At 49.3% G+C, this 25559-nt stretch overlaps 1 protein-coding gene across 2 annotated transcripts in view; it reads right to left on the bottom strand.

Moving 5' to 3' along the window:
• The window catches only part of ANKFY1 (ankyrin repeat and FYVE domain containing 1), a 74622-nt gene that overhangs the window by 42536 nt on the left and 6527 nt on the right, over nucleotides 1-25559 (bottom strand). For both annotated transcript variants that reach the window (XM_044248827.1, XM_044248825.1), the window contains exons 2-3: nucleotides 14584-14776; nucleotides 10610-10728 (exon numbers count right to left, since the gene is read on the bottom strand). In XM_044248827.1, coding sequence (XP_044104762.1) covers nucleotides 10610-10728; nucleotides 14584-14776 — 312 coding nt within the window. The remainder of the gene's footprint in view (nucleotides 1-10609; nucleotides 10729-14583; nucleotides 14777-25559) is intronic.

Genomic DNA, 25559 nt, shown 5'->3' on the forward strand with positions numbered 1-25559 from the left:
CCTGAATGAGCCTGCAAGGGCTCTGGCTTACCTCGGAGCTACTCGGGTGCAGAGGAGCCCCCGCCCAGCTTCAAGTGCTGCAGGGATGTTCAAACCACTACCCACCTTCAGTCTGAATTTGAAAAGATCCAGTATTTTCCAGAGGATGATACAGGACCCAGAGTCTATAAAACATAATCCACCATACAATCCAAATTCATTGATGTAGAAAACAATCAGGAAAATACGGCCATTTCTCAAGGCAAATGGCAACATATTTTAACCCCAAGATGACCAGATACTGAATTTATCAAACACATGAAAGCATCTGGCCTAACTACGCTCCAGAAGGCAAAGGAAAACACATATAAAATTTTAGAAATTTTCAGCATTTAAACTAAAAAAGGAACAAATGGAAATGACAGAATGAAGAACATAATATATTGTATATTGTATAGTATGTTGTATACTAAAAACTCAATGGGCTCAACAGCAGAAATAAAATAGCAGCAGAGAAAGACAGCAAGGACAGACCAATAGATATCATCCTATCTGAAGAACAGAGAGAAAAACAAGATTGGGAGGGAAACAAGAGCTTTGGGGAGAGTTGTGGGATAGAAACAAAGGTCCAGCATCTGTGTCAGTGGAGTCTCAAAAGGAGAGACTAGACACCTCGGTGGTTCAGTGGGTTAAAGCCTCTATGTTCGGCTCAGGTCATGATCTCAGGGTCCTGGGATCGAGCCCCGCATCAGGCTTTCTGCTCAGTGGGGAGCCTGCTTCCCCCCCCCCGCCTGCCTCTCTGCCTACTTGTGATCTCTGTCAAATAAATAAATAAAATCTTTTTTTAAAAAGGGGGAGGTACAGAATAAAGGCATCAAGAAAGAAAATATTTGAAGAAATGACAGTCAACAACATTCCAGATCTGATGACAGACATGAAGTTTTAGATTTAAGATCAATTAACTCCAAGCGAGAAGAAAATCTACACCTAAACATCTAATAATCAAACTGCTACAAACTAACCCTAAAGACAGTCCTGATCACTTCACATCCACTAGAAGGGCTACTATCAGACAAACAGAAAATCACAAGTGTTGGTGAGGGTGTGAAGAAACTGGAACCCTTGTACACTGGTTGTGGAAATGTAAAATATATAGTCCCTATGGAAAACAGTATGAGAGTTCCTCAAAAAATGAAAAATGGAATTATTATGTCACCCAGCAATTCCGCTTCTGGGTATGTATCCAAAAAACTGAAAGCAGGATCCTGAAGAGATATCGTACATGCATGTCACAGAAGCATCATTCACAACAGTCAAGATGTAGAAGCAACCCAAGTACCCACAGGTGGAGGAATGGATAAATGCGACATGGTTTATGCAGACGGTGGCATATCAGTCGGCCTTCAACAGGAAGGCAATGCTGGGCACCTGGGTGGCACAGCTGGTTCAGCGCCTAACCCTTGATTTTGCTTCCAGTCTGGACCTGGACCCATGCCAGGCTCTGCCCTTGGTGCAGAGTCTGCTTGATTTTCTCTCTCCCCCTCTTCCTCTGTCCCTCCCCCGCCAAATAAATCAATCTTAAGCAAAACAAAACAAAAAGCAAGGGCAGGGGGAGGAAATTCTGACCCTTGCTACATGGATGAACCCTGAGGACTGAGTGTGAAGTGAAATAAGCCAAACACAAAAGGGCAGATTCTGTGTGACTCCACTTACACGAGGGAATGAAGGTCGTCGAATTCACAGGCACAGAAGGCAGAATGGTAGTTGTCAGGAACCAGATACGGGGAGAAACGGGGGTTTTTTAATGGGTAAGGACTCTCAGTGGTGCAAAATTAAAGAGTTATGGAGATTACTTGACAGCAGTGTGAACACACTTAACACTGGTCAACAATTTAAAATGTTTAAGATGATAAATTTTATGTTACACATATTTTACTATGAACAAAAATTTAAAAAAAAATAAAATAAAAAGACTTGAAAGCCATTGGAGAGAAAGTACCATTACATACAGGCAAAAGATCGCCATGACTGTAGATTTCTCAGAAGAAACCACAGAGGCCAGAACAAAGTTGAACGACATTTTTAAAGTTCTTTCAGAAAAGAGAGCTACCAACTCCAGTGTCTATATGCAGGGAAATTATCCTACAGACGTGATGGTGAAATAAGACACCCTCCAAAGAGGGAAAGGAGTCTGTCACTCCCAGAGCTGGTCTAAGGGAAATGCTGGAGGATGTTCTTCAGGAAGAAGGGAGGATACGAGAGGGAAGCGTGCATCTTGACAAATGAAGGAGGAAGTAAAGAAAGAGAAATATCTGAGTAAACGTGAAGGACTTTTGAACGCTGTTCAGTTTGCGGAAGCACAAGCGGCCGTGTAGGTGGGATTTTCCGGGGACACCCACAAACACGTGTGAGGCTCTACCCTAAAGGGCCATCATGGAAGCGGGAACAGGCTGGACAGACGCGGCCGCTGAGTACAGACAGACGGCAGTGACGGACACACTGCAGACCCTCAGCAGAAAGTGGGTGGCACGTGTATGATCCCCACGGCAGTTCTCAGCCAGGGCCCATCCTGCCCCCCAAGCAAGCCCTCGTGGTGTCCATCAGTGCTTCTGGGTGGCAGAATGGGGCGTGCTCTTGGCATCTGGTGGGTAAGTAGCCCGCAGTGCACACTGCAGTTCCCAGAACAGAGAATTCAAGCCAAAAACACCGCTGGAGTCGAGGAACTCTGCCCGCGACCCACCACGGAACACGGCACGAAGAGAGGGCGGCAGTCAGTCAGTGCATCTGCAGGGAGCTCTCTCTCTGCAAATAAAACAATCCTTAAACAGATACAGCGCGGGGAGACACCTGTGTGGCACAGCCCATGAGCTGCCCACTCCTGGTTCCGGCTTGCTCAGATCCTGAGACCCAGGCCTCTGCGGAACCCACACCCAGTGTGGGGCCTGCTGAAGACTCTCTCCTTCTCCCTCTGCCCTCCCACTTGTGCACGTACACGCTCTGTCACTAAAAATAAATAAGTCTTTTGAAAACTCTAAATGGAATACCAAATATCCAAATTATCCAAAAGAAGGCAAGAAAGAGAGAAGCCCAGAAAAAAGAGAAAAAACCTGGGTTAAGCAGAAAACAAAACGGTACCTTTGTTACAGACATAACCACTTTAAATGTTGGCGGTGTAAGCCCTCTGCCGAGACAGAAGAGACAGAAGAGACAGCACAGCAAGACCTCTGTATGTGCTGCCCACAGGGGACATGTCTGAACAGAAAGATATGCATCCGGTGACAGCAAACAAAGACAAACAGTAAGTACGGGAGGCCGCAGGGACGATCTCCTGTCAGAAACAGACTTCAAGACCTACAGCACCAGCAGAAATAAACTTTAGCATTTCAAAATGATAAAAGCCACGCTTCATCCGGTTCAGCGCCTAACCCTTGATTTTGCTTCCAGTCTGGACCTGGACCCATGCCAGGTATGGGTCCACTGAGACCCATACCTGTTGAGACTCCACTGACACAGATGCTGGACCCATTATGTGTATAATGACAAGACCCAAAACCCATGAAGCAAAAATGAACTGAAGGGAGACACTGACAATCCCCAAACTACAGGAGATATTAACACCCACCTTCAAGGCACTGACAGAACTGGACACAAGAGAAGAAGAAAACACAAAGAAGGTCCGAACACCATCACCAAACACCTAGACCTAAAGGACACGTAAGAAGCGCCACCTCCAACAACCGCAGAACATGCTTTCTTCTCAAGTGCACTTACGCTCACCAAGACAGACCATACGCGGAGCAGCAGAACAAGTCTCAATAAATCTAAAACGAACAAAGTCATAAAAAGCATGTTCTTTGATAATAATGGAATTAAATTAGAAATTAGTCCTGGGTGCCTGGATGTCTCAGTCGGTTTCGGCTCAGGTCACGATCTCAGGGTCCTGAGGTCCAGAGCCCCGTCAGGCTCTGCGCTGGGTGTGGAGCCTGCTCAAGATTCTCTCTCCCTGTCCCATTGTCCTTCCCACCCTCCACCATGTATGGCTTGTATGTATGCCTTGCGCTCTCTCTCATTCAAAAAAAGAAAAAAAAGAAAAAGAAAAGAAATTAGCCATGAGAGAGTATCTAGGAAAACCCCAAATGCGTGGAAACTGCGCACCATGCTTCCAAATCATTCATGGATCAAAGAAATCACAAAGAAAATCAGGACATACCCGGACCTAAATGACAACATGCCAGAGTCTGCAAGATGCAGCCAGAGCAGTGCTTAGAGGGAAACACGGGACTTTAAACCCTTGTCTTAAAACAGAAGATCAAAAATAAATAATCCGGGGCGCCTGGTGGCTCAGTTGGTTAAGTTCTGTCTTCAGCTCGGGTCATGATCTCAGGGTCCTGGGATCAAGTCCCACATCGGGCTCTCTGCTCGGTGTGGAGTCTGCTTCTCCCTCTGCCTGCAGCTCCCCCTGCTTGTGCTCTCTCTCTGATAAATAAATAAATAAAAACTTACATAAATAAAAAAACAAATGGATACTAAAACTGCAAAGTCCAGGGGCGCCTGTGTGGCTCTACTGGTTAAGCGACTGCCTTCAGCTCAGGTCATGATCCTGGAGTCTGGGGATCGAGTCCCTCGTCGGGCTCCTGGCTCAGCAGGGAGCCTACTTCTCCCTCTGACCCTCTCCCCTCTCGTGCTGTTTCTCTCTCTTTCTCTCTCTCTCTCTCTCTCAAACAAATAAATAAAATCTTTAAAACAACAACAACAACAACAACTATAAAGTCCACAACTTAGATGACAATACACAGTGACCACGTGGCATTTAGACCAGGAACGCAAAACTAGTTTAACATTGGAAAAATCTACGTAACTCGCTATATTAACAACATAAAGGAGAATAAAAACTGAAGAATCATTTTAGTGGACAGAAAAAAAAGGGACAAAACTCAAAACCACGTGCTAGAACATCTCAAAACACTAGGAATCCTCGAGCTGGTAAAGCACGTCTATGAAAAGCTTACAGTCCACAGGGGTGTGGAGTCATGAAAGACCTCACTGCCTCCCTCTGCAACCAGGAGCAAGGCAGAGTCCTTGCTTTCATACAAGCAATCTGCATCCAGATTCTATACGGAATGCTTACAACCCAAAACTGAGAAGACAACCCAATTTCTCAAAGGGCAAAAGATGTGAACCCACATGTCCCAAAAGAAGCCACCAAGAACACGAGACAATGCTCACCTCGACTGGTCCTCAGTGCCACACCACACCTCACATGCCTTCATACGGTGATGTGCCTACGAGGTCAGGAAGGCTCTGGAGCCCCGGAGCTCCTCCGCACACTGCTCGGGGGTGTGCAGGCTACCTCCATCTCATCCATTTTCGGGAGATCCCAACACTAAACTTAGTCACCCTTAAGTACTCACCCCAGAGACATAAAAACACATCCAGTTGAGCACACAGACTACTTGTACCGTCCAAGCGTCCACCCGCAGGTCCCCGAAACCGCAGCCTGCAGCACACGCACACGCAGATGCCCCTCAGCAGGGACAGAGAACAGGCCCTGAAACTGCGGCAGAGACCACAGACGGACGTCACGACCTGCACGCTGCGTGAATAGAGCCGGCAACATGCAGTACACACTCCGTGAGTCTGTCCTCACGCAAATTCAGAAAATGCAAGCTGACCTATAAGGAACGGAAGCCAGTCACTGGGTGCCTGGCATGTGGATGGAAAAGGGATGCGTCACAAAGGTATGGGAGGTAAATTTTAAGGAGGTGAAAGTGTTTGTCACTCCATGTGGCAGTGGTTTCACTGTAGGTCAAAAGTGACCAAACTGTACACTTTTACTTTGGGCAATTTATTTCACTTCCTTTGCATCTCAATGAAGTTGGAAACAAAAGAGACCGAAAGCAAGAAGCCGCATGACACTGGGGTTGATGGTGTGGATTCTGCAGCCGAAGGGGCTGGATTCCCACCACAGGTCGCATCCTTCCTACTGTGCGAGCAGGGAGTGCTTCGAGTGACTCTGGTTCCACAGGAAACCTCAGTTTCCTCATCCATGGAAAGGGAGGCAAGAACAGAACTCGCCTGAAAATGCCTTTCTAGACATGAGTGCGGGGATGTGGGCGGGGTGCGCAGAGCCTGGTCCCCAAAGCCGTGATCCACTAGACCATGGCTGCTACTGGCCGTAAAAGACCATCTTCCACCAAAACACAAAGTTAACACAGCCAATGTGAGAAAAGCACAAAGCAACACCAGGAGTGAGTGGGGCTGTCACCACAGATGGGACAGACCTTCTAAGGCTCCCGGGGACTCTCTGGCGAGGGGTGGGGGCTGCCAGCAGCAGCCCACAATGCTGACAGCTGCAGGACACCACAGGACACCGCAAGACACGGCAGCTGGCTGCTCGGAAGAGGACTGGGGAGGAAGTCACCACACATCCGCAAACCTGTCTCTGAAGGAACTACTGCCACTTCTTTATTTTTTGTAGGATTTTATTTATTTGTCAGAGAGAGCACAAACAGGGGAGTGGCAGGCAGACGGAGAAGCGGGCTCCCCACAGAGCAGAGACCCACCCCCCTCCCGATGCAGGGCTTGATCCCGGGACCCTGGGAGCACTACCTGAGCCTCAGGCAGACGCTTCACCAACTGAGCCCCCAGGCACCCCCGTTGTCACTTCCACCACCGCCAGTCACACAGAGCTCAGTCAGCCTGCATGGAGGACGGGACCGGGGTCCCACGCGGACAGGGAGGGTACCAAATGCTGACGGGCATCCTTCCAGGCTCCCGCGGCCACAGCCAGAGGACACGGCGAGAGGGGACACTGGGGCGGAGCCACCTGGAGCAAGCACTTGATGAGGCACCGGACAGATGCCGACAGATTCCGTCTGGCTGGGTTTGCCTTAAGGGCAGCCCAGCGGCCACCCTCCAGTGCGCTCCGCTCGCTCCCCAGGTGTAGGATGGCCACCGGGGACGGCTTTGTACGGTTCTCCCAACCCCAACTGGGTGCCACAGGAGGGAAGACGGGGCCCTCTGGGTTTGGGAAGGGCCTGACAGGACTGGGACTTGCCCCAGGGAAGCCGGACGCCTCATGGCGTGCAGTTGCTGGAGAAGGCACATGCAGAGCCCCATGTCCGGGCGCCCCGTCACGCGCGCAGAGCCTCTGAGAGGGCAGCCGCTCCCACGGAAGTGCTCCAGAGGGCGGAAAGCCAGTCACTCTGCCTGAGGCAAGCAGTTTAGCTTCCCAGGAAGCTCTCCCACAGGCCTGGAGAGACTAAGACTCTCTCTCTTCCCAGGTGGCCACCCAGTGTCTCAACAAACGCATCTTTAGGATTCAAACAATAAAAAAATAAAAAGCACATTTATATGTGCTTCAGAACAATTTCAGACTTACAAGAAGGTGACAGAGTTCCCAGCCACACCTCCCTCACCTTCCTCGGTAACGCCTCACGGCGCCACAAGACAACAAGCAAAACCAGGGTATTGGGACTGACGCAGCGGCGTCGCCTGACTGCAGACCTTCCTGAACGCCGCCCATCTCCCCATTAACATCCTCTCCACGGTCCAGAAGCCACACTGCCGCTCACCGTGCCCTTGACCCTGGATCTGACCGATTCTCCCCTAGTCTTTCATGACCCTCACGGACTTGGGTGACACCAGCTAGCAACGCTGTGGAATGTTCCTCAGTTTGGGTCGGACAGGTTCCCACAGTCAGACCTGTGCACCAGACCAGACACGACACAGCGCACTCTCTGAGCAGCGTGGGGGTGAGGAAACGCTCCTCTCTCCGAGCACGGTTTAGACACTGCGCCTTTATGCCCTGCTGCATCTCCACCCACACAGGCTAAAGTACGAACAGTGATGAGCACAAAGTTGTGCTTATTCTGAGTTTTAAGGAGTACCCGTTACACAAGAGCTTCAGAAGAAAACGTGGAACTTGGAAAACCAATCTAAGAATGTGAGTTCCGTGCAAACAGGAATTTAAATCTTGTTCACGGCTGTGTCCCCAGCGCCCGGAAGCACCCGCAGTCCGTGGGGCCGATGGAATAGCTCTGAGAAACAAAACACCCTTATATTCGTAGAAGGATGGTATCAACTCTGCTAGCATGGGAGAGTTCAACCAGCTGAAACGTCGCCTCTGCGCGGTTCACGCACTTATTTACAAGAGCTGATTTCCAAGCTCCCTCCAACCGCTGCCGGCCAGGCAGTGGGTAGCGCATGTCGCGTAACGCATGCGGCTCTGGAGACACACACACACACGCGCGGCTGCTACAACCCAGTCTAGGCAGCCACACCCACGCCGCTCTAAGCTATGCAGCAGGACTGCCCGGGCCAAACACACAGCAGACTGGAACGGGTCCACCTTCGCCTCACTTCCCTGAACTCAACCCCGGGACAAATTCCACAGATAAACCGTATAAAGTAACATGCCACAGGCTCCACCTTCGGCTACCTGGGCAAGCGCCCCCGTCCCCAAAGCCACATGACGTCTGCTCCGCTGTGGATCACTTCTGACAGCCAACGGCACAGCCGGGCTCAGACCACACTCGGGACGTATAGCAGCAGGGGCTCCAAGGACATTTAAAGGCATTAACATGATATTTTCTTTTTTAAGATTTTATTTATTTATTTGACAGAGAGATCACAAGTAGGCAGAGAGGCAGGCAGAGAGAGAAGGGGAGGCAGGCTCCCTGCAGAGCAGAGAGCCCGATGCGGGACTCAATCCCAGGACCCTGAGATCATGACCCGAGCCGAAGGCAGAGGCTTTAACCCACTGAGCTCACCAGGCGCCCCAACATGATACTTTCTTAAACTAAACATTTCCTCATCTCCTGATTCACAGTGATGCAGTCTTATGGTCAGTCACTGAGTCAAAGCTGCTTTTAAATGTTACGATGTTCTAAAAAAGTAAAAGCAAATTTTTAATGTTTAAATTAGGCCTCTTACACCTTACTACAAGTGCCTGTGTTCTTAAGTAATTTTGCTTGTTCTCCATTCTTACTCATTTTGATTCCATTCAATATTTCACAATTACAGAAGAAACTCTGATATCACCTTCGCTGCTGAATTACCTACCGCAGAATCCGCCGGACAGTCCAACAATGCAGTCCCAAGAAAGACCCCCGTACAGCTCAGCTCTCTGCTTCCTCAGATGCTCAGAGCCGCTCACAGCATGACTGGCCATGTGCCAGAGTACCAACTCCATGGGCCTCAGACCACCGGGACCGTCAATTTGTGATCACATTCTAACAGACATCTGAAGATGACGCATTCCGAACTTTTTTCTTGGCAGACTATTTCCCATGTCTCATCATCTCTTCTAGTCTTTGTAAACTATCTGGTCAGCTACTGAAATTGAGACCCTCTCATGCCTCTTGTGAATGGGCTTTCAAAGGTCCCCCCTGTTCTGCCATACGGGGGTTGAAGATAAATGGCCTCCAAGGAAAGCTGTGCTCAGTCTTCTGTCGCTCAGCAGTGCGCTGTTTCCTAAGCAGACGCGCTGTCGCACACACAAGTGTATCCACACATAGATAATTTTGTGTTTGCAACTCTGAACTACAGGTCGCAGGTTAAACCCTGGAAACGATCCTCAAGAGACAGGGTTCACTCACGGTGGAAAGACATCCGCCGCCTGCCCCCCCAGCCCCTGCGGTGAACACCAACCCGGGCTCCACAGCACCGCTCGGCCGTCAGCCCGCGCAGGTCGTCTGCGCCAGCAACGCGAAGCCGCTGCACTGGCGACGGCAGAGCCCTGGCCGGATATGACCTGTGTAACCCACTTCTCCACAGGCAGGACGTGGCTGTAATCGTTTCAGTGCTCCCAGCACCGCACACGGAAAACAGCACCTTCTGAATTGGCAAACCTTTTGCAGAAAGATGTAATTCTGCAGCATTTTCACACAGACAATAAATAAAATCTGCAAGTAACTCACTACCCCACTGCCTGGGAGTTGCCTTACCATGTGTTATAATTCTCGTGACTATTCATAAAGGAATTAAATTTAAAATTCGGTTTTTAAAAAGCAGTTAGGTTAAGTACTAAATGAAAATGCAATTCTGAAGAAAGCTTTTGAAAGTGATTCTTTTGAAGTCTACTTACCACCCTATTTACCCAAATTCTACACAAAACAAGAGAGCATGAAACAATTAAGTCATACATCAAACAGCTCAATGCTGCTCTTCCAATTCTGAAGTCTGGTGGTCGCCCTTCACAGCTAGAGGACCACAACTCTGTCCTTGGGAGGAACCCTACTTCCGTGTTCAGTCCCCGCACGGCAGGAGGAGACCTTGGCAACCAGGATGGAATCCTGAGCAACTGAACACCCAGACGTGTTCTAGGAGTAGAAGCAAACGCTTCCTTCTACACGTGCTCCCATATTTATAACATTATAAGAAAAGAGTTTCTGGACATTTATCTTGTCACAAGATACGTTGTGACGGACACATCTTGTGTCGGACACAAGAACGTTGCCGGTATCCACGGATGTGGGACTTACGTTTAGGGATCACACAGACATGCTGTGTTCGACCCACTGACTTCACTCATTACTCAAACGGCTCATGGTCACCACTGGTCGGTAAGAACATTTCCCACTTCCACTGAAGCACTAACACGTCCCCCACAGGCAAGTCACAGGCTCACCTGACAGGTCCAGCTCCTCGGTGGAAGACAAAGTAGCCAGACTCCAGCTGTCGCTGCGGGCCGCCAGCACAAACTTGTGAGCACGGATGTGCCTGTCCCCAACCTTTATCTTCAGATCACTGGGGAAGAAAAACACCCACAGACATAAAGTGAAACGTCACCACGATTAGGTACAGCGAGGACTCAAATGACAGGAACACGCACAGACTGATCCCCATATACCTGGAGAAGAAGAAACCAGCGCAGGTACGGCCCTGCGCCAGCACTGAATTCTAATGGGCCGTGCGTGTGACACATGTTGCCCCACACGCCTGTACTGCCAGCTTCTAGCTGTGGTTCACATGGGATGTTCTGCTTTTTCCTATGGGACTCTGAAGGTGGCAAACCTACTGGTTAGACAGGATGATTAATATTCACATAAAATGTAGAAGAGGTTTCATGCAGACTAAACGAAGGTGAATCATCAGGGAGAGAAAGAAAACGTGGAGACCGTGACACAGGCTCTGGGACCACGGAGCTGCACACTGGACCCACTGACAGTCAAGCGAGGGGACGAGGAACACTACAAACTGGCTCTGACCAAGCAGTCCAGAACGTGAAACCAACATCTACACTCCCGTTCTTGACAGAAACATTCCGACCTATTACGGGATGCATTCCGCTCAACCATTTAGACAGAAATGGGGTAGGAGAAATATTTTTTTCAAACACATTTTCATATTTATGACAAACCATTATTGTAAAAGAGCATTTCAAATATTTACATTTGACTCTGAAATGTCAAATGCTGAGGGAAGAAAGCGTCTGGGCATTTAACAAAAACCTCCGGATGACCCACTGGGCCGACAGAGCCATGTGCCATATGGCTTTGCTGGCAGCACTAATCCAGAGTCATTAATTATCACCATGCTGTGTACATACAAGTTCTTCTGTTTTCATATGCCCCTTCAAAATGTGTTGGCTTGGAAACCTTCATAAGCTAAAGACACAAAAGTCAATACAATAAAAAGAAAAAAAAAAATCCATGCCATGAATTAACGCATCCACTTAAGAGGAGCCTCAAGGAGGATACTGTTTCTACGTTAGTGTGGACGCAGATGTGGTGTATCCACAGATGCACCATCCAGGCTGCAGGCCTGTGAGTGGCTCCGGCTCCTCTGAAGACCGAGCAGCTGCTAATCACATTAGATCAGAAGAACAAAGGATACTCAGTATTTCCAATTACTATAAACTACTCAAAACCGCAGAACATTATTAATCAGTCCGTAAAAAGGAAAAAATATTTTACCTAAAATACAACAAATCATATCCTTTGTTAAATTTCTAAAACTCAGAGAAAACAGGAAGCTGTTCATAAAACACAAATGATTTTTAAACTCTGAATTTATATATCAAGTATTAAATTGTAGGGACTTAAATGAAGACTTATTTTTTCCTGTTTTGGCCACGAACTGACTTCTAGTCACAAAATCCTAAAAATGAAGGTTTCTACATATTCACGAATGTCAGGCCAAACAGGGGAAATGGAAATACAGACAAGGACCTCATTAATAATTTCTAAAAACAATTTCTACAAATACAATCCAAAAATGGAAGACTGGATACGTTTCTGAAAACTCTACACAGAAACAAATAAGAGGGTAGTAAAGTTTTTAAATTTTCCTTCGAGGGGCACCTGAGTGGCTCAGTCAGTGAAGTGTCTACCTTGGGCTCAGGTCATGATCTCAGGGTCCCGGCACTGAGCCCCACATCGGGCTCCCTGCTCAGCGGGGAGCCTGCTTCCCCCTCTCTCTCTGCCTGCCTCTCTGCCTACTTGTGATCTCTGTCTGTCAAATCAATAATAAAAATCTTTAAAATTTTCATTCCAGTCAAAGAGCTTTTCCCTGTAAAATACGCATACTAGGATGTTGTTACTGGAGAGAAAGCATAAATAAGAGCTTCCTGCTAGTTTCTCAAACACCAAGAGAACCCCGTAAGCTTGATCACTAGAAGAATGATGTATTACCATCACTTTGAACTATTTTAAGTGACAAAAGCCTTCTCCTGAACTTAAGTAAAATTAACGTGACCACTTTCTTCCACATTTCTCAATTTAAAAATCCTTTAACACCTACTCTTCAATTACTCTAGTTACTGAGATGCACATACAAATATTATCTAAATTCTTCAACAGAATGCACGTTACAGACAAAGCTTCGTGGGGGGTTTCTCCTTTTTTTCGAAAAGGACCACCTGCTTTAGAAAGTGATCTTCCAACTTCAGGTCCTCCGTGTCCGAAGCTCAAGTCCTCCTGGAACGCCCTGTGCCCACTGATCTCTAGGCTGCACTGGGTGAGGGACGGGCTTTGGACGCGCAGGGGGGCCCACTGCAGCCGTAGCACCCGCGCTGTGCGCCTGGCTCCCTGCCACGGCCTCCCAGAGCGGCCGCGGTAGAATGGACACGTGTGACGAAGAAGTGACAGAGAACGTGAACAAACGATGGGAGCTCTCAGGACACGAACCTGGAAGTGGAGAAGAAGTGCCCACAACAGAAACAGGTCAGGCTCCCCCACACCAGGGGAACCAGTTTCCACTGGTCCACGGAAAAAAGAGGGGAAGACGAGAGACGATGACCTACACGTCACAATTTAAAAGGCTGCCCTTTATTCGGAGTATGTATTTCCTCTGTTTGGGGTATTAAGTTTTTCTTTCTTTTATAAATAATTAAGTTGAAAGACAGCGGTTCTAGATTTTGATCTTTTTTTTTTTTCTTCTAATGAGAGAGAGAGCACGGGTGCGCAAGAGAGTGAGAGCACTTGAGCAGGGGGAGTGGCAGAAGGAGAACAGACTTCCGCCGAGCAGGAAGCCTGACGCGGGGCTTGATTCCAGGACCCTGGGATCACGACCCGAGCAGAAGGCAGACGCTTCACCAACTGAGCCACCCAGGTGCCCCTGGATTTTGATCTGTTGTAAATGTCATCGTTTATTTTGGGATTGTACTAAGGCTTAGCTAGCCTGACTGCCCATCTCCTCCACAGCCGAACTCCCTGGCGTGCATGTCCACACCCTTGTCTCTTCTCCATACCCACTGCCACCGCCCCGACTCAGCCCTTCTTCCTCTCTGGTCTGGACGACGCACAACAGCCGGGTCGCTGCAAGGCTCCCTTCTCTGCACAGTGCTGCCTACACAATACCAGCAGGTTCCCCTTCCTAAAACACCACTTTGACGGTAACAGTCCAACAGCTCAAAACACTATCCCATACTGCCTAGAGGATCAAGTCCAAATGTCCCCCCTTGGCCGCCCAATTCAAATCCCTGTACCTTTCCCGCCTCTCCCAGCGCTCCCTCCAAGGACACGTACCCCAAGACGGTCCCTCCCGTGCCCCGTGTGCTCTGCAGGCTCCCACACCTCAGCCTGCTCTCAGTCTCCCCGCTGGTCACATGGCTGTCTTCATCTCCCGAACCCTGCCTGGTCTCGAACATTCACCTCGAAACTCAGTAACAACAGCTACTACGTGCCAGACATCGATCAAAGTACTTCAAACACGGACTTACTAATTTAGTCCTCACAGGAACACAGCAGGAGGCCGCAGAATCGCCACCTCCGGGTGAGGAGCTGAAGCATGTCCTACAGCTTCAGACCACGCAGCCAACAGGTGTCCGCTGAGCTGCTAACACAGGCTGTGAGGCTCCAGATGCCGTCCTCGACCACACTAGCCTGCCCGCTCATGCCAAGACCCCTTCCTGGGTCATCCCAAGAGGAAGGGACCCTTCCCTCTGAATCCCCGGACACGTGAGCCACTTCCTGTCTACCCCGTCGATGCAATCACCGTGACTCCCTACGCTCTGTGCTAAAAATAAGCAGGAAATAAAAGAAACAAAATCTCACCCTGAAGAGCCTACACTCCAGGGACTACAGGGTTGCTGGCATCCTGCTCAGAGAGGAAGAGCCCGAGGAGAAAGAGAGAGAGAGCGGTGACGGTGGCGCGGCTCACCTGTACTGCTCCTGCTCGTAGAGGCCGGCCACGATCGCCAGCAGGCGGCTGATGAAGGACTCACTGCTGCTCTCCTTGTCTGCTTGTGCAGCCAGAAGTGCGCATCTCTTCTCCGTCTCCGCCAGCGTCTTCTGCAGCTTCACATACTCCTGTCGGAGAAGCATCAAGTGCTTCTCCAGCTTGGCCACCTCCTCTGCGAGGGAGACAAAGCCGCAGCTTTACTATGGCAGGTGTGGCGCGGAGAGCACCCCGCAGACAGGACCACCATGAGAGGACGGTTTCCTGGTGATACTCCTTTCCTAGTGATACTCCCAGCGATACCCGTAATGGCTCTGTTAACGGCTGCCACGGCATCACGGCCAGAAAGACCCTCGTGGTCCAGGAGTTTCTCTAAAGATCGATACTCAAGAAATGACAAGGAACAGACACACGGAAGATGTTCCAGGCTCCTACCCTGCAAATCCTTCACCATGAAGCCACGAGTCTCAAGGAAAGATTACCAAAATCACCCAGGACTGTTTTCCCAAACCACTGGGAGTGAAAACGGATTGCTCCGTGTCCCGCACAAACTCTTTCTCAGGCAGCTTCAGAAACAGCCTGTGAGGTTGGCACAATCACTAGCTGTGCAGCCCGGGTGAGGATGCCGGGCAAAGAGAGACTAAGACTTAGCAGGCGGGGGCACTGGGAAGCGCCCCCGCACTCTCACGCCTGTGGTCTGTCACCCACCATCCCACGCCACCTGACCTCCCCCCTTCAGGAAAGAAGCAGCCAACGATGGTTCCAATGAAAGCACGTCACGTCCACAGGCATGCTGGGCCGGATCAAAAAGGCTGGGTCTGAAATTCAACAAACATTTGCCGAGCGTCTACTAGGTCCCAGACACTGCACAATGGTAAGCAAGTTCAGATGTCTCTCTCCTCGGAACTTCCAGTTTGCTGGGGAAACCAAACTTTTAGGGTTACAGTAACAATGCTAACCATCAAACAGAGAACTACAGCTCTAGGCGCACAAGAAGGAAGGAGCAGACATGTGAGAATCCACAGTAAGTGTAACTTAGGACGCCAGGGAAGACGTCCCTGGGGAAGTCCACAGTCACGAAAACTCCCTTCTCTGATCCCTGTGCTCCAGAGCCTTGCTGGGGCTCACAGCACGGTGCTCACCAGTGCTCACATAGATCATGGCAAAAGACCCGGATCTCTGACCACGTGCTGCTCCTGCCCCTGGGCCATGGCCCCTTTCCCCCTTCCCACCCCTTCAGACACGGCAAATCCTGACACTGCCCTCAAGCCCACGTCCCACACAACCTGCCTCATTCTCTGTGTCTTGAGAAAACCGACTTGCTGTCAACAGCTCTGGCCGCACCAGCCGCCCGGTGCTTCCTCAGGGCAAGGACCCCCTCCTACACAAGCGCGCAACCCCTCCGCCTAGCCTCCAAACCCATCACCCTGCTCAGGCCCTTTGCTTTGGCATCAGCCTCCCTTCTCAGCAACTTTCATCTCTTCCTACTGGGTCCTTCTCCTCAGCGCATACATCTGCTCAAGACCCTAGTAAAGCAAAACCCTCCTTCCACAGCTCACCTGACCCCCTGTGCCCTTGCACATCTAGCTACCATATACCCCTTCCTTGCCCTACTCTCCCATCACTTCCTCCTGTGTCCCCACCATCCCCCTGAAACTCCTCTCCACAATGACCTAACTGCCAGTCCAACAGACAATGGATGGTTCTCCTCCTGGACCTACTACACTGCATGTGAAGATTTTTTTTTTCCAGCAACCATGATGCCACCCTCTTTCCAATTCTGCTTCTCCGTCTTCCCCATGCTTCCCTGTGTGCCTCCCACCACGGACCACTGATGCTCCCCAGAGTTCTACCCTGGCCTCGTCGCAGCTGTCTGTCCTCCCAAGGCAGCTCCACTGGTCAGACTCTGCAGCTGGGCCACAATCCCAGTGCTGACGATCCAGGGATGCATCTCTGTGGTCCGGATTTCTGTTCTTAGCTTCATCTCGCCATCTGCCTAAATGACACTGCTCTCTCGTGGACCATGGGCACCTCAAGCTCCCTGTGCACAGGACAAAACTCTGAGCAAATGTGCTCTGCCTCTGTATGGTCCCTAAACTAATAAATTATGCCACCATCTAGCCCAGTTATGTGAAGAGAAAATGTGGGAGTCATCTTAAATGTCTCTCTCTCACTCACAGGACCCCAACCCTCTAAAAGTCAGGGCTTTTTCCCACATAAAAATCTCTGGGAATCCTTCTGTCTTCTGTATCCCCACACCCACAATGACTCAGTTCAGGCCCTCACTCATCACATGTGCTGTCCAACGTGAAAGAATTCACATCCACATCTCAGAGCCCAGCGCAGGGTCAGATACACAAAGGATCACTAAATAGTCTATCAATTCAGCTGAACAAGGACAATCCGGTTTTATAAGAGAGGATTCCTGGCCTCTCCCCATCTTCATCCCTCCCCCACCACCTGCTGTCCAATAGCTAATTTTTTATAAACATGGAAACAATCAAAAACTGGTTCAAAACACAAGAAAGGTTGAATAAACTAAGTGTGATACTTGGTTGTGAAGTTATTATGCAACAAACACTTTCTTTTTTTTTTAGATTTTTTTTTTAATTTATTTATCAGAGAGAAAGAGGGGGAGAGAGCAAGCATAGGCAGACAGAATGGCAGGCAGAGTCAGAGGGAGGAGCAGGTTCCCCGCCGAGCAAGGAGCCCGATGTGGGACTCGATCCCAGGACGCTGGGATCATGACCCGAGCCGAAGGCAGCTGCTTAACCAACTGAGCCACCCAGGCGTCCAACACTTTCTAAGAAATACATAATAGTTTGTATGTGTTCAAAGATAAATATCATATTAACAGAAAAAAGCAGGCAGTGAAACTAAATATATTTTGTAATTCGAATTTTATTATAAATATTCACGTAGGGCGCCTGGGTGGCTCAGTGGGTTAAGCCGCTGCCTTCGGCTCAGGTCATGATCTCAGGGTCCTGGGATCAAGTCCCGCATCGGGCTCTCTGCTCAGCGGGGAGCCTGCTTCCTCCTCTCTCTCTGCCTGCCTCTCTGCCTACTTGTAATCTCTCTCTGTCAAATAAATAAATAAATATTCACGTGTGTGGTAAGTACAAAGACAAATACCACTAAGATCCTTGCAGATCTCACGGCGGGGGGCGTGTTACTGCACGTCTCCATATATCTCAGGGATTCTGTAACAAATGTGCTCTGCTTTCATAAGCAGAAAACAGTATTTTAAGAGAAATCTGTACAAACACAAATACAGATAATGGACTATTTCTTCACACATCTACTAGGATACATTCTCCCTCTCTTCCAGAGGACCCGTTACACAAGTACCCAGGCAGAAAGCTGATGTGAGTCTCAGGTAAGTCAGTGTTCCTGCAGAAACAAAGCAGGAGGCACCTGCAAGACGAAACGGTGCTTGGAGCTGCTGAACTGACCCCTGTGCACGTGAGCAACACACCAGAGGACAAGTCCGAAGAGATGACTTTCTTCCCAAAGTACTGCCATCATTTGGCCTACATGTATTTCAACAAAACACCGCTCTCAAAGCCACCAGCTAAATATAGAACAGTACTGATAATGATCCTCCTACGATATTTAAAAATATCAGCAAACAGCATCTACAGGTACACGGAAGCCCTTAGGAAGGGATCAGTCACGCTCCTACTCTCACGGGACAGACCGACAGGGTCGCTGGGTTTGAAGCGCCCTTCACAGCAGCTCTGACGAACACACCAAGGATTTTCATTACTGACCTCAAAGGGAGAAGTCTGTAGCAAAAGCATTGCGTTAATACATTTTGTATAAGGTAGGAGATTTATACTTTTTTTCCTGTACAGAAAGAAGCAGGAAGAAAAACTAGGACTGAACTTCCAGAAGTGGTAACAGGAAGTGTGAAAGGACATATGCTCAAGAATCATATCAAAGTCTGTTCAAACCTGTGACCACCAGAGCCACCTGAATGTACGGCATCAGCAGTTTTGAGAGCGGCCACCTGGGGAGGAAGAGCAGGAGGGCAGGACTAGGGAGGAACGTGAGGGCCTCTGGGGTGCCAGCCACTAACACGCTTGCTGTCTAACTGAGTAGTCAGTGCACATTCCATTTGGGGAGTACACTGAGTTCTACACGCGCTATGATTTGCTCTTTTCCGCATGTATCTTATGCTCCAATTAAAAAGCTGAAAACTTGGGCCTCTGGGTGGCTCAGTCAATAAGCCTCTGCCTTCAGCTCAGGTCATGATCCTGGGGTCCTGGGATCGAGCCCCGCATGGGGCTCTCTGCTCAGTAGAAAGCTGCTTCTCCCTCTCCCCTCCCCTTGCTTGTGTTTTCTCTGTCTCTCTCTCTCTCTGTCAAATAAATAAATAAAATCTTTAAAAAATAAAAAATTGAAATAACTGATATACACGAAAACAGCTGATACAGTGGTTTTTGGAGCCAAACTGACAGAGTCTGAATCGTTCTGGTAACGAGTGAGGGTCGAGGCAAGGTCATCTCTCTGAGCTTCAGTCCACGTATAAACTGGGGTCGAGGGGCTGCTTCCCGGTGCTCCTGCAGGACTGACGGACAATGGTACCATGGCTCACGTGTGCCCTCACGATCACCACATTATCACCGATTATCGGATACACAGTTGTAACTGTTACCAAGTTTACACAACCTTTTTTGAGTCCTGACGATCAGAATGGGATTCAAATGCTTTATTGACCTCGGAACCAAAAGTGATCAATAAAAGCCTTGGCCAATCAAAGGGATGTTATGAGAAGTGTAAAGTGATCAAAGTCCGAGAAGACGAGCAAATACTGAGAAACGCACAATGAGCCGCTTCGAATGCCGCATCACCTTGGACCGCAGGTCTGCGCTGACAGTGCCCACGGCGAACCGCAAAGCCTCTCGCACTCGGAAGCGCCAGCACTACTCACTTGGGAGGTGCGAGGGAGACTGTGCTTTGAGAAAACCTCTCCGAGGGGAACCGCTAACGCGCTACAGTAAGAAGTCAGAGTCTGGAAACGGCAGCAGGCACACTGTCACGCAGTGGTCACCGGAGAGAGAAGAGCGTGGTGTGGTGAGCGGGGCTGAGCGGTGGGACCATGTATTTTCTGCTGTAAGCCTTGCAATATTTGACTTTTAATTCTATGTGCACTTATAAGCAAACATATGGCTTTATACATGTTTTCAAGATTGGGGAAAACAGAATTAATTTTCTAATACCCAAATATAAGGGTTTCTAGAGATCACAAAACTTTCTGACTGAAAGGAACCTAAAGACCATCTCTTTTAGTTCAACTCACAGATGATGCCCCAGAGGAAGAGAAAGTGGCGGAATCCATGGCCCCCAGCCACCCGCCCCTCCTCTCAGGTTCTGCGGGAGAACCGCCACTCGGGCTGTCGGAACTGGACGGGGCATGACCCGAGCAGTAGACCTGGGGCAGGCTGGGGAAAGCGGATGTCTCGCACGGCCGCAGGGACGGAACGACCGCCTGGGAGGAAAAGCTCAGTCCCCGCACAGCTCCCCAAGTCATGCACAGGGCGGCTGCCCCGGGCACACGACTGAGCGGACGGAAGACCCGCTGAGCGGCTGCCTTCCGTTCACGTGCTGGTCCGTCAGAAGATGTCCACCCTGAAGACGCGGACATGATCTAGTCCCACTCAGTAAGAACGAAGTGCCACGTGCCGGTGCCAAGGCAAAGAAGCCCACCTCGGCACGTGGGGTTTTTGCTTACGAAGCTACAGGTAGAGACAGCGCTCTGAGGGGACCCTAACAGATCAGGAAGCAGGCAGCCCGGGGGGCTCAGCCCAAAGGCGTGAGCCCCCTCCTGGGACTGAGCCCCGCATCAGGCTCTTTGCTCGGCGGGGAGCCTGCTTCTCCCTCTGCCTCTTGCACACAGTCTCTCTCTTCCCACCCCCCAACAAACAAATAAATAAAATCTGAAAAAAAAAAAAAGATCATGAAGCCACCTGGCTTAAGCCAGAGCAAGGGAAGATGTCCCAGGAAAGTGTTGTTTTACCTCAAACAACTTAGATAAGGCCTGTAAGCTATCTGATCAGGCTGGGTCCAGAAAATACAAGGAAAAGGCTTCAGTCTTTTACTTCCTTGGTCAGATTCTCCCTTTAAACTAGTATCAGTCAACAGGTTTGTAGAACAGAAGTGATACTCAACTCTGAGAAACAGAAATAGTTAGCAGACAAGGCCTAGGCTCACTGGCAAACACGCTGGCGCCTCACCTGCCTCTGCCTAAGCCAAATGAGAAGGACGGCCAGCGGCCACCTGCCCTTGCTAGTGCCAGCCGGCGGCTCCGGGTCCAGCCCACCTGCCTGAGACAGGGCAGCCTGCCACCATGGACCCCTGGTCTCCTTCCACGGAGCAAACTGAAGCTTCCACACTCGAGCCAACCTAGGCCTTCTGCTCCACCAAAGCTGCTACCAGACAGCGGTGCGTGTCCGTTTCACTGAAATGACCACTCTGCAAGTGTTCAGAAGCACCTACTATGCACCGTTACAGGAGATCAGGACCTGCCTCCTGGAGAGGTCTGAAGAAGAGAGTCTAGCGTCACCTCTTGCAAACAGTGTGGCACTGATGCAGCACCCACAGGGAGCTCACGGCAGGAGGGAACAAGAATCTGGGTACTGAGTAATTGGGCACATCTGCCTTCCCGAGTAAAAAGTCACGATTCCTCTACCTAACCCTTAAAATTAGATCACAAAAGTTCGGCTTCAATCATTTTCTCAAGAAATCCCTGTAAATTTCTTTGGAATCCCAATTCTGAAATCTACTGCAACAGCCCTAATCTCTGTCCAGAACTGCTGACATGGAATTCTAGGGGCTGGACACCGCCAGAGGACACACAGATTATCATCGGGGAAGATGGAAGGTACAGGAAGGGCTTCAGGGCGATTTAGGGCTCTTATTTGCAAAACCACAGACACTCCACAGCATCTCTGCAGGGAAACTCAGGTCACAGGTGCACCTGTCAGTGATGCTGCCATTGTCACACCAACTCTTCTGTCACAGAGCAGATAGCACGCTCGGCCAAGACATTCTTGAGTGGGCACACTGTCTGCCTGCAAAAGCGCAAATGTGTCCTTGAAGTGTCCCCAAGCCGTTAAGAGTTCGCATAGGAAAAAGCACGAGGTCACCATTCCGAGCAAAAACGAAGACCAAGCCCAGCGCAGCCCAGGGGCGGAGGCGGCGCAGCCACAGGCTGTGGAGCGAGGCCGACTGGGATCCAACTCCGGCCCCACTCTTCCTACCTGGGACCCCACACCAAACACCTCATTCTCATCTGTAAATGTGCTAACACGTGTAGTGACCTCGGAAGGGCACCCGCTCGGTGGTGTGTGCTCAGCAAGTGTCTGCTGTGATCCCAGCCCTTCGGAAGGTAACAAGCTCGTCCTTGACAGCAGGACTCTGGAGCCTCGCTGGCCAGGGCTGCCCACTTCCTAGCCGCATCCCCTCGGGCAGGTATTGCTCTCTGCTGCCGTTTTCTCGGTGGAAATGGGAACTACAGTGACATCCCAGGGTTTTGCCAAGGAGGAATTAAGTCCCATTAAATCATGCAGCGCAGAGCCCGGTTGAAAGGGTTACTATCTACTTTTTATCAAGTGGCTGCTGTCAGCTGAAGTGCCTTCCTTCTCTTCCGCCAACTTTGCTTCAGAAAAAGCAAGTTTCTATAACATATAAAACCTACCGTTTCGCCAACACGGCCATGCTAGGTAGCAGTGAAGGCCTCCAGCAGGCGGCGTAAGGCACCATGTGCTCTTCACCAGCGCAGTCTGAGTCCTGACAGCTCATGGGTCATAACGAAAATGCTGCACAAAAACCTGCTTTCACCATGACTAGCCTAAACTAATGACTTACGTATATTTAATCAGCAAGGCATGGGACAGCCAGAAAAGGAACCAGCAATGGTCTGTATAAGACTCTTCCTTCTGGGGCGCCTGGGTGGCTCAGTGGGTTAAACCCTCTGCCTTCGGCTCCCGGGGTCTGGGATCGAGCCCCGCATCAGGCTCTCTGCTCAGCGGGGAGCCTGCTTCCCCAATCTCTCTGCCTGCCTCTCTGCCTACTTGTCATCTCCATCTATCAAATAAATTTTTAAAAATTAAATATTAAAAAAAAAGAATCAGTTAAGAGGAAAAGACGAGTAAACTGGACATTACGAATTTCCAAAGTTATTCTTTAAACACTAAGAAAAAGAACAGGCAAGCCACATCCAAGGAGGAAATGTATAGAAAGTGTTGTTTCCAGCAAAGGTTTCTACTCGGACCAAGTTAAGAACTCTTAGAGCTCGCTACAATAATACAATGCAATAAAAAGGGGCCACAAGTGGGAACACTTCACCAAAGAAGATAAGTGCACGGCAAATAAAGTATATGAATACAGAGATGCACGTTGTCAGTCGTTAGAGAAATTCAAGTTAAAGCCACCCTGGCCTGCCCTGGCACTCCCGCTGGACGGTGAAAATGAAACTGCTGGCGCAGATGCGGGGAGCGAGGATGTGGAGCAGCACAGCCACTCTGGAAAGGAGGCCGACCATGGCTCTGAAGTTAATCACACACCTGCCTTGTGACCCAGCGGGTCCCCTCCCAACTACTGACCCAGAGGAATGGAAACACATGCACACAAACAGGAAACAACTCGAGTTTCCAGCCGGCGAATGCACACAAACGCCAGTGCAGAAATCCAGTGGAACGCTACTCCTCTGTGAGAAGGATCCAACTACTGACACTGGCAACACACTGCCTGGAAAGCAACACACTGAGTGCAGGAAGCCAGACACACACGACGACATACCACAGGATCCCGCACCAAACTGCGGAATAGGCAAACCACAGGGACAGAAAGGAGATCGGTGGCTGTCAGAGGTCCAGGAATGGAACGGACTGCAGAGGAGTTCAAGAGAACCTCTGAAGACTGCAGAGATGTTCTAGGTCACGACTGCTGTGGCACTTACACTACTCTAAGTATTTGTCAACTGTCAGGTTGAAAACAGTGAATCTCACTGTTTGCCAATTATGCCTCCATAAAGCTCGCAGCACACTCCCTATGGGACGCACCTGGACATCTTGCTCTTTCTCAACACCATCACACCAGCATTTTCCCATCTGACTCCCTCCCGTGCAGCCAGCATCCGTGTCCTACTTCCCTCGTCACTGTACTCCACACACACCATCACTCATTTTCAGGCTTAACCAAGCCGAGTGCCTTCAGCCAGTTCTCTACTATCTAGAAAAGTACAGGCTTCCTACCGAGGTGTTCTGGCTCCTCTAAGAAGTCTCTTGAGGGCACGAAACGTCTTATTTATCTTGGTACTCCACTGGCTGTGCTCTGAACTGCACGGCACTATCTCTGAGCATTCCAAAACTGCACACAAACAGCATTTTAGAAATCTGATGACACGGATGATCAAATCCCATGAAACTGCCTACCATGGTACACTAACAAATGCCCCCATCAACATCCACGTCCTCATCCCTGCAACCTACGGATATCACCTTTATATGCCAAGGGAAGGGGGGGCTCTGCAGGTGTGATTAGAGAGCCGAAGTGGGCAGGACCCCGAGCAATTACACGCGTCCTTACGAGGAGAGGCAGAGGGAGCTTCGAGACAAAGCGGAAAGGCCACACGAAGACACAGCCTTGAAGACTGACAAGCGGAGGAATGCCAACCACCCTGGAAGCTAGGCTCTTCCCAGGGGGAGTGACACTCTCCTCTTAGCCCAGTGACACTGGTTTTAGACTTCCGCCCTCCAGAACCATGAGGAATACATTTCTGTTGTTTGAAGTCTTCCATTTTGGGGATATGTGTTCCAGCAGCCCTAGAAAACTACAATTTCCTTTACAAGCAAAAGATTACACATAGTAAAATATTTTAAAGTCCCAGCAGCTTCTTGCTGATTAAGGTCAACAACAAAGTTTTACACAGTGAATAAAATGAACGCTTTCTTGTAACACTTGGCAATAAAAAAAAGGAATTAGTATTTTTTGATGTCTCCTATACAGTTAACTCATTATCTCATATTCTAACCAACATATTCCAAACAGCACAGCACTTAACAAAACAGAATTCACTTAGATTCAATGAACGGTCTAAAACTACACAGTTAGCGGGAGACCAACAGAAGATTCAAGACCCCAGGCCGAAGTCCATGCTCATCCCACAGTGCCATGCTGCCTACCTGCGGCTCCAGGATCAGGCCAGCAACCGTTTACTGTTAATTCACTAACCAGGAATTAAATGTGTTCTTCCCGTTCCCCTCCTAAATGCAATTACTACGCCCTCTGCTTACTCGAATTCTAACCCAAACTGGACTCAAGTTTTTTTAGATGAACAAAATCTTGACGTTTCATTTCTTCCCACTTCTCTAGTTTTTGTACTCTAGCCCCAATTTTAACAGTGAATTAGTGTTCTTTATAGAACGCGTTACTCACTAAATGACTTTATCTTTTACTCTACTTTAACCATGTCCATGAGATAAAAGAAAAAAATCACTGTAAAACTGTGACAACACTCTATTTGGAGATGTACAAGACTAAATATTGTCTCAAGAGTATGTTACGGTCTTCCACGTAACAGTATTTCATTCAAGTATCAACTTCTCAGCAACTACTATCCTCCTTGCTGGAATCAGCACCAACAAAGAGCTCCTCCCTGGTGATGATTCACCTCCGCTATGACTTTTCTAACCCTGTCCCAGTATAGATGGGAATTTTCTTCCACAGTGGTTCATGTCTGTTCTTTAATCAAGAGTGCTAAACGGGGTGCCTGGGTGGCTCAGTGGGTTAAGCCGCTGCCTTTGGCTCGGGTCATGATCACAGGGTCCTGAGATTGAGTCCCGCATCGGGCTCTCTGCTCAGCGGGGAGCCTGCTTCCCTCTCTCTCTCTCTGCCTGCCTCTCCGTGTACTTGTGATTTCTCTCTATCAAATAAATAAATAAAATCTTTAAAAA

This window comes from Neovison vison, chromosome 5 (assembly GCF_020171115.1).
Source record: "Neovison vison isolate M4711 chromosome 5, ASM_NN_V1, whole genome shotgun sequence".
NCBI lineage: Eukaryota > Metazoa > Chordata > Mammalia > Carnivora > Mustelidae > Neogale > Neogale vison.